We start from the raw sequence: 10,244 nt of genomic DNA, 5'->3' as shown, positions 1-10,244 counted from the left end.
AAAGGATAAAGAAGGGGAAGAAAATCACTTTTTGTATTAATATCTCCAAATCCCCTCTGCTTGTATTCTGGGGGTACTGCCTTTCAATATTTTTTCTATTTATATTTATTTTTCAGTGTTGTGATATAGTAGTCTGGTCTCATGGAAGAAACCTGAATAAATAAATTATAAGGGCATCAAAGCTCCTCTTCTAGAGTACTTTAAAAATAGAACTGTCATCTATTTATGATAATTTAAGAGTCGAGCTGCAGAGATGGATAACAGAGGATAAGCCAAATACTTCTCGATATCATTCGCATTTCAAAATTTTATACATACAAGAAATCATAACCAGTCTATTAATGGATGTTTCAGCATTACCTAATTTTTCACCAATACAAAGAAGGTGTGAATAAGCAAGCTCTGTCAAAAGAACTGAGAGGCACAGTATGCATGTGAGAGAAAACAAAAACATAGAAAGTCGGGATGAGTAAAATATTGGAGATTAAATAATACAGCTCCCCTAATTTGTGAAACGGACATGGATGAGACTATCTTGTTACAAGGTGAATCAGTTTTTACATTAATGTACATTGTAAGAAAAAAATTCCTCAATAGACAAATACTAATTTTGGGCAAGAAGATACCTGACATAGTGAAAAATCCGATGCTCGTTGGCAGTAGTAGGGACAGCCCTTTACCCACTTTCACAGCCCTTGTGGCTCCGCTAGCTTATTGACTCCTTCCTGTCACTGGCTTATCCATGTCCTTTCATGCCCTGAGAATGCAGATTCTCTTCCCCCATGCTAGGAGAGTCCAAAACTCAAATAAGAGGGCTTCAAATGTGGTTCTTTTTCTTTTAGTCTAGGAGAGTTAGAATGCCTAACAGCATTGACAGAAATGTTAAAACACACTTTACACAATGTCTACTATGGGTTATAAGCCTACTTGGCAACTTTTTAAAATTAAGAAACAAGCATAAATAATCCCCAACCAATTTTTGCTAATAAGGTAAGAATATGTCTTTGGCGATATCATTTATTTAAAAACTTTATGAAAGGGTAAAATCACTTAAACTTCCTTTTTTTCCAATACAGTCGTCCCTTGGTATCCACAGGGGGTTGGTTCCAGGACCCCTGAGGATACCAAAACCCGAGGATGCTCAAGACCCTTATATAAAATGGCATAGTATTTGCATATAATCTACTCACATTTTCCTGTTTACTTTCGATCATCTCTAGATTACTTATAATACCTAATACAACATAAATGCTATGTAAATAGTTGTTATACTGTATTGTTTATGGAATAATGACAAGAAAAAAAGCCTTTTTTTCCCCAAACATTTCAATTTTTTTTTTTTTAAATATGTGGAACCTGCAGATACAGAGGGCCAAGTGTACTAGATATTAAGGAGCATAACACCAAAACCAAACAAACAAAAGAGCCTGTTTGCTAAGCTTTGGATATAAATTATTTTGACCTAAAAAATAATGTCAACATATCCTTCAGTATGGTAAGATGCTTAGGGAAGTTGGAACAACTGCAATTTGACACATCTATAAAGAGTTCCTAGGGTTTAGCATGAGTGTCAGTTACTGGAAATTTGAAGGCAAGGAAGACATGGAAGTAAAGATAAATATTCTAACTTACTAGAAACATATAAGGAATAGTTATCTAGCTATAGTCCTGTAAATCAAGCTGTTTACCATTTTATTTACTTATTATTTATTTGTCTTTAAAAAATTAAAGACATTTAATAGAAGTTTATAGGAAAATAATAAATCTAAACAAAACAAGTAAAGAGTATGTATAGAAGACTATGTCCAAAAATCATATGTATCTGGAGAGTCGGGGGGAAGCCTAGTTAAGAGTCCCACGTAAGTTTCAAATTAATAATAATTTGTCAGAAGTTTGAACAAAGTAGACCTCAGATTTTTTTAGTTTTTTTTTTTTAACTTTTCTGCGATCAAGATTTATAGCTCATATAACAAACGTAAATAGATGCAAACTGTTTCTCAGTCTTTCAGATTAATTCCCATGGAAATGGCTCCCAGAAAACGCCACCACAGGTAGCTGTTTGAAAACGGAAGGAAACCCTTCTACCACAGAGCGTTTTGTTCAGACTTTTCCTGGAAATTCTTTTTTTTTTAAATTATTATTCCCATTTTTTAACTGTTGTTGAGAATATACACAGAAAACATGTACAATTCAACAATATCTACATGTACAATTTAGAATTTAGTGGCATTGAGTACATTCTTCAAGTTGTACAAGTTAGGCAACCAATCTCATCCTCCTTTTCCAAATTTATCTTCCCCCATTAACATGAACTCACTGCCCCTTAAGCTTCCTATCAAACTTTTCTAGTTGATGTTGTCAATTTGATCCCATATAGATAGTTCTTTAAAAAAACACAATACTCAGGCAGATACTCTATACTAATTAAGATAAACTGTTGTTTGTTTAAATAAAACCTCAGAGGATATTTTGGTTTAAGGTTAGAGATTATCTCAGGGCAATAGTTTCAGGATTTCATTCAGCCTCAATTGCTCCAGAAAATCTGGATTCTAAGCGAATTTTCAATTCAGTTCTGCACTTTCCCCCTTTTGATCAGGATGCTTCCATAGAATCTTTGATAGAAATGTTCAGTAGTGGTAGCCAGGCACCATCCAGCTCTGGTCTCATGGCAAAGGAAGCAGCTGTTCATGGAGGCAATGAGCCACGCATTCCATTTCCTCCTCCTATTCCTGACTCTCCTTCTCCCTCTGTTGCTCTAGATGAGTTTCTCGTAAATCACATTTAAGGATATAATTTTTATTTATAGCACTGTTGTTAGTTGCCACCGAGTCAATTCCACTGCTAACTGCCCCATAGAGTTTTCAAGGTTGTGACCTGTCAGAAGCAGACTTCCAGGCCTGTTTTCCAAGGCACCTCTGGGCGAGTTCAAACCACCAACCTTTCAGTTAGTAGTTGAGTGCTTAACCATTTGTGCCACCCAGGGACTCCATTTATAGCATACAGAAATGTTATAGTTTGTAACACATGATCCCAATTCTCCCTTGGCTACCTGCAGCAAATTTGACTCCAAACCACCAGGTCCATGGCATGATGGTGTGATGGAAGACATGCAGGAAAGTAACTTGCTTATTTTTCTTACGCAGAACAAAAAAGATCTGAAATAATTTAAAGAAAATCAAGTTCATATAAAATTCTGTAATAATTTATCTAGGACTACAAAAACATCGGTAAAGTGCAAACTATTTCACACTATAATTTGCTTTGAAAGGGTTGCGTTATGGAATGCTCACAGAAACAGCTGACTCTCCAAGGGACAGCTCAAAAATTAATTAGTATGGAGGAATTTAGGTATGATGTCTAATCATGGGAGAACCAATAAGGTGAAAGAAAATTTTATGCATATTTACAAATGAAGGATGTAACATAAAGAATACAGCCAAAAATTGCTGAAAGAAATGATATTGCTAACATATATATATATATATCCAAGTGGATTTTGCAGTATACAGGAAAGTAGAAGAATCTTAACTCTTGGAACTGAAATTATTCTACATTGCTGTCTAACACATCTTTCCAACTGGATAAAGGAGTAAGCAAACTGAAAGAGGACTTGCAACAAATCAGAAGTTAACAAATTATTAAAGAAATGTGAAGGGAGGAAAACTTGAAGAGTTAATGTTAGAGATAGGATGGAAAAGAAAGCAAAGCTTCCTAAAAAAAGGAATAGAATAGTAAGGCTTTTTGGAGGAAAATGTTTTTTTAAAAAAAATTCAAAAAGCAAAATTCAGAAAACCAGTGATTAAATACTTCTAAATACAGGATTAACCAGATTAGCACAAAGAAACATATTAACTGGAGTATTTGAGCAATGTAGCTTAGAAGAGGACCCAGGAAGCAGCAAAAGTTTCCTTATGGAAACTAGAACTGAGAACATGCAAAACAAAGACAATGAAGCCAAAATTCATTTGCTTATGCACATGGAAGTAGGCAGCATGGTGCAACATAAAAAGCCATAAACTAGCAACACAGAGTCCTAGTCCCAGTCAGTAGTAGCATTTCTCTGAGTAAACTGTTTCTTGGTTTCAATTTTTTTCAAATTGAGAGTTCCAGGTTAGATCAATGGTTCTTTACCTTGCTGTGAATCTCCAAGAAGCTTTTAAAAAAATAACCATGCCTGGTCTCTACACCAGACCATCTGGCACCAAATCTCTAGGGGTGCGGCCTAGTTTTCTTTTCCCTAATGCAATTAATTCTACTACACCATGAGGGCTGAGAACCACTGGACTATAGCAAGGATTCTTAAAGGGTGGTCTCAGGGCCAGCAAAATCAGCATCACTTGGAAACTTGCTAGAAATGCAAACTCCTGAGCCCCACCCAAGACCTACTGAATCAGAAACTCTAGGGGTAAGGTTCCAAGAATCTGTGTTATAACAAGTCCTCCAGACGATTCTGATGCATACTAAGATTTGAGAACCACTGGACTTGATGCTCACTAAAATCCCTTCCAATTCTAACATTATGTGATTAGTCAACCGAAAAGTTGAAGTATGTCAAGATTTGCTACAAGAAATTTAGTGTATATATTCTGAAGAGAGGGCACATTTGTCAGTCTCCGATCAGAACTGGTTCCAGATCCACATGCCATAGAGATACAATAAGGATCCAACTTTCCTAAACTACTCTGGAAATATGGGCGCAGGGCTTTTTCTTCTTACCGTGAACCCTAATCCACGGCACTTGCTTCTCCCAGGGCCCAGTTACCCAAGTTCAGAGTTGATCCTCAACAGGATCTTAAGCAGGAAGAGAAAGGGCCCAGTAAGCACAGACTTCAGAAAGGCAGCTGGGGATAGTTTTGGTACAACCAAAACTACTTATACCCTGGGGTTAACTCAGCATCCTAGTGTACGTTTATGAATTTTGGAGCATTTATACCCTTAGAGGAGTATGGATAAAACACAGTGCTTTGGTATAAACAACCAAAGGTAGGATGTACTCTGCTCTTTGCTTCCTGAACCTGCTTCACAAAGCAACCGTCATCCATCTACATAAAGATGCACAATTTTGTTGTGTGTTTAACAGTTACATGATTATCTCAATCAAATGATCTATAAGAACATTTTCTGGAGCTTGGAAAACACTAAAAAATAAGCTTATCCTATCTTTTTTCAAAAATTACTGATAATAAAAGGTAAAAGATAACAGGTGTGCCTGAGGAGAAGAGATAAACCAAGGTTATCAGGCAACTGAACTACAGAAGCTTATTGCTTTCATTGAAGCATCAAACATATATGAAACGTGGTGATGACATACTCACAGTATCTAATAACTCAATAAATTTGGAGAAGTAATAAAGCCAGCAGGTGCGTGCCATCTGCAGAAACACACATAAATATGAATTTATTTTTAAATCCAAGAAATTTAAGAGGCACCAATTTTCATGTGACAAAAAACTACCCACCTGTCTTCCTTTGGTTCTTTCTTATATTTAATTTTATTTTACAATACATATAAACTGATCATTGAACCATTTACTCATTCTTAGTTCACATTCAGTGTTGCACATAAAATTCAAAAGTTGTAAAAACTGATTTTGAGTTACAAGCTTTTCCAAAGAGAAACTTACCCTCAAAGCAGGTGGTGACTGTGAATAGTCAACAATTTCACATCGAAATGAATAACCTGTGCCCCAGCCAGACATCACAAACTGCAAGAGAGCACATGCATATTAAAGAAGGAAGTACTTGCTCAACAGCTACAACAAAGGTGGTTTGATTATGTCTGATCTGGAGGTTCTCGGCTCAGTAAGCAGTCACTGCAAAGGGAAAGACTTGCTAAAACAATCACAAACTACAAACACACTTGATTTCACAGCAACAAGAATTTTCAAAACCGCAAACTCATATATTACTTATATAAACTGTGTTCTGACTGAAATGCCCATTTCGTGGGATGATTATTTTAATCTAATGAAGAACAAAACACTGGGAGTGTTTTGCTTAACCAGCAAATACTGGTTAAGTGATTTATCTTACATACATTTACCTGCATGAACATGTCTGTGTGTGTGAGCGTGTGTGGACTCTAAAGGGAATAACTTGGTCAAAATTCAGTCTTTTCTGATTTCCAATCTTTCAAATTAGGTCAGTAAATAAATGGCCAAACCAAAATTCCGCAATGTACTCATAAGGTGGCTGCAACAAGTAGGTTTTTCCTGACTTTGGGTACTGGGTATAGTGTGAAGTGGTAGCCCAGGGCTGTATTACTCTTTTCTCCTCATTTAAAATCGAGATTGACCAAACACAAGACTCAGATACTGGTTTTGCTTTGGATTCACATTACAAGTTAGGAGAGAAAATGTTAACAAGGCAGTTATAAGGGCGCAATCTGGCAGGCCTTAATTCCAATACACCCACAAAGTGACCTTAGACTGGTGGTGAGAAGAAAAAGCCTACTGTTATCAAGGCTGAACTCTAATTCCAAAATGATACTGACATTCGTTCAATCTGATGGTGGGAAGGTCTTCTTTTAAAATGGTATCTGAAAATGGAAAGCTAAGGGCTCTAATTTTAAGTTAATGCATATATTAAATGGGTAGCTTAATTCAGAGTACTGACAAGATGATCAGTTCTTCTCTTATCTGGCATTCTATTCTCCCAAGTGCCAACATCTTTCCTACAATGTCTTCTTTTTGAGAATAATGGTTATATTATTTTGACCACTAAAGGCTTTAAATTTCTATTTTTAATTATATTAAAGCTAAAATTATGACTTTACCATAAATTAACTTCTAAAAACAAAGCCTTATGAGGTATTATCAGAATGACATTTAATAGCGAAAAGAAACAAAAGAGAAGAGCAAATATTTAGACTGTGGTGTTTTAAAATGCACTGTCCTTTTCTGATACTAACTCTTAGCTTGAGTCATTAGATAATCACACTGTTAATCTGATAAGTTATAAAATCTTGAAAACTAAGAAAAGTACAAGAAATATATTTCATGGGTAAGAAACATACTTTACCAAAACAAGCCAATAAATTTTCTCAAAGGAACAAGGGAATGTGGCACAGATATGGCTAATCCCGTTTTATAAAAATTGATCTGTTGGTGAATGTTCTCATATTCTCTTGTACTCAGACTCACTTCTCACTGACACAAGGAACACTCTAAATCCAGGAGCTATTAACTTAAACTGTGAAGTATAAGCAGCAGAGGAAAGATCTCTATCATATCCTACCACAAATAAGCACAGAGTTAAATCTGAGAAGTTGTGTGACTTTGCCTTCTGTAGGGGTCTAAACTGTACAGGTAAACTACATGTTCAAACAAGCACTACAAAGTAAGGCACATGTGTTCCTTTAGTCTGATGCATTTGTCTTTCACCTGGTTCATTTTTTGGAGGTATTTATTCTGTAACGACTCGTGCTGCACACACTAAACCAGGTGTTTGGATGTGTCCTGGAGATGGCATGCTGCCTGGCTGTCAAAAGTCTTTGTTTATACAAGGTGGGGCTTACTGCTTGCCTGATATTTAGTTTAACAACATTCCAACAGTCTGCTAAGCATTATATATACATGTATGTATGTATATGTGTGTGTATATATATACACACATATACATACACACATATGCCTAGCAGTTAAAAAAGAATAATAATTTATATTTGGCAGGTAATACTCTGAAACTACCATATAAGTAACTGAAGTCATTGGTGGTTAATGGGAGATAAAAACTATCTCAAATTCAGGTTATTTTCAAACTTTTTTTTTTTTATTTGTAGTTACTAAAGTATAAACCAAAACTGACTGGTTATAATTGGATTCCTTCTAAACCTGAGAAATATATTTAGGGACATCACAATCACTGACACAATCAGACACAGAGCCTAAGCATATCTGAACTTGAGGGACCCAAGAGACAATCTGATTCAACCCTGACTCTGTAAGATAAGTAAGCAGAGAGATTAACTGCCTTACTCAAATTAGGCTGCTAATTAGCTGCAGAACTAGGACTAACTTACTCCCTGGCCCTCTGGATTCCAGGTGTGTTCTTAACACTGTACTATAGTATGTTAGATCCTATCTCTGACAACAGAGGAAGAGCATGTATTTTCTCTCTTCCCCATCCCTATGATTCTTTCCCTTCAGGTTGCTCATACTCCAGAAGGGATAGTTAAGAGTGGCCTGTGAGTTAATTTTGGAAATTAAGTAGAAGAAATGGAAAGTAGCAAAGTAAGTCCTGTGAAAAATAAGGCTAATGTAAATGAAGGTGATCTGATCACGTGGATTAGCGGCAGGAGTCAGTTTGAAAAGACGCAGGTGGAGAGGCTATAGCATCAAGAGAAGCCAGAGGGGCCATGCTGGGCCCTGAGTGAGTCCCTGTTGTAAGAACAACCTGTGCTGCAGAGGAATTAAATAAGGAGAAGATGAGGAAGCCAGCTGGTACTGGAAAAGAAGCACAGAATTCCAGAGAAGTTGATGTATGAGAGTGGCTGAGGCACGTTAAGAGCTGAAAAGAGGATTCACAAGTCTGCTTTTGGGTTCTGGAACATCTCCATTCCTTTAATTACAATCAAGGGACAGGCCCCCTCATCAACTGCTTGTATGAAGTCTCAGTTCTCTGTTCAGTCCATCATCTTATTGTTCATTGGAACATGCAGAAACCAAGGGTGCCTATCATGATGATGGCAACTCATTACAGAGTCAGAATAAGCTCTCATGTCAGACAGGACTTGGTTCAGGTATCAGATTTCCACTTACCAGCTATGTTACTAAGTTATTTAATTTCTCCGAGTGTGAATTTCCTCAAAACTACCATTTACGGACTCATTTAATCATTTATTAAGGCTTACTACATGCCAGTCCCTGGACTAGATGTTAATCTTTCTCACCAACTGTGAGTTAGACTATTCTGAAATCTTCTGAAGAACTCATTATCTGATCTTTATGTAACACTTGTCAGGCAAATACGTGCTCTAGTGAGGTCAGTTTCTAAAGTTCCTTAAATCTCAAACAGTTACCCTTATAGTCATGGAAACATAACGACAGATAAACTGGAAGACTCAGACAAAATTTTCCCATTAGGAATACTGAAAACACTTGCCTCATAACACATATACACAGAAAAAAGTACTATGAAAAAATTGTACGTTATCATCGCTCTCTTGAGTTCAAAGGGCTTTCGGTTCTCCATGAGCTTTGGTCCCAGAGAAGTGACAAAATAGACATAGAGTCCAAGGATGATGGTTTGTGGAAGAGGCGAGGACATGAGGAGCCAGTCTTCAACTCTCGGATCTAAGAGAAAAGCAAGATGTAAGTGCACACTCACTTGGCCAAGAGATAACTGACACCACCCAACATTTCTTTAAACAAGTACCTAGAGCCTAGCTTTGATATGGACTATTTGGCAGGGGTATCTTTGGGAAGGGTGAAGGCAAGGGAAGTAACTGAAGATAGTGAAGTATCCTGGGATTAGAAACAGTGGGGCTCTTACCACTACTAGGCTTCAAAGGGCAAGGGGTGGTATTAGTTACCAAAACCTAAAGGAGAAAGTCATGTGAAAAGCCCTCCTTGAGAGGAACTGCGACCTTCACTTGAAGGATTCAGCTAACCCAAGGCAATTCTACAAGGGGACAGGAGAATAGATACCCCAACTTTACCCCCATCCTTCTTTCCACTCTCCTGGGGCTTTCAATTGGCTAAACCCAACCAGAAACCAAAGGGCAAGAGAGCCATCCCATGGATGTAGTTAATACTGGTTAGCCTCCAGGGCCCAGCATAGGGTGAAGAGTGGATTTGGAGGACAGAGGACATTCAGCAAAATCCCACCACCCATCTATCTATAACTACCATTAACATCTTAGAGTTTTTCTATCCTGGCTTTCTGCTACATATAAAAACATTTTTGTGCTTGCTTCTCAACTTTCTTTTCCCCCCAAGACAACTGGTGCACTTCTACATATATCATAGAATCGTAAGAGTTGAAAGGCAGCACAGCATCATCAAATCTCCAACATGTGGGTGTTGGTATCCAAAATGTGGGCTATCCAACCTATAGTTTGAGCAAAAAAAAAAAAAAAGTATTGGCGTTACAACTATGTGTATAGAAACTTATCCAATCACTGAAAGCGCCAGGCCAGCAGAGCTGGATCAATTAAATATTGCAACTCAAGGTGAAATGTGATTAATTCTATAATTTTAAGTAGTTCAAGTGTAATTTTACTAAATTGCCTCATGAACCCAGAG

General features: G+C 37.1%; 1 protein-coding gene across 2 annotated transcripts in view; it reads right to left on the bottom strand.

Annotated features, from left to right (window-relative positions):
* ELOVL7 (ELOVL fatty acid elongase 7) overlaps window positions 1–10,244 on the bottom strand; it is a 23,758-nt gene that overhangs the window by 6,313 nt on the left and 7,201 nt on the right. The window contains exons 2-5 of one of the 2 annotated variants that reach the window (XM_004374560.2): window positions 9,103–9,293; window positions 5,625–5,705; window positions 5,316–5,372; window positions 3,050–3,155 (exon numbers count right to left, since the gene is read on the bottom strand). In XM_004374560.2, coding sequence (XP_004374617.1) covers window positions 3,050–3,155; window positions 5,316–5,372; window positions 5,625–5,705; window positions 9,103–9,293 — 435 coding nt within the window. The remainder of the gene's footprint in view (window positions 1–3,049; window positions 3,156–5,315; window positions 5,373–5,624; window positions 5,706–9,102; window positions 9,294–10,244) is intronic. The other variant, XM_004374561.2, reaches the window with a different exon arrangement.

The sequence above is a fragment of the Trichechus manatus genome, unplaced genomic scaffold (assembly GCF_000243295.1).
Source record: "Trichechus manatus latirostris isolate Lorelei unplaced genomic scaffold, TriManLat1.0 scaffold00029, whole genome shotgun sequence".
In the NCBI taxonomy this organism is placed as follows: domain Eukaryota; kingdom Metazoa; phylum Chordata; class Mammalia; order Sirenia; family Trichechidae; genus Trichechus; species Trichechus manatus.
Note: the sequence above shows the minus strand (reverse complement) of the source record. Positions and strands in the feature narration are given on the sequence as shown.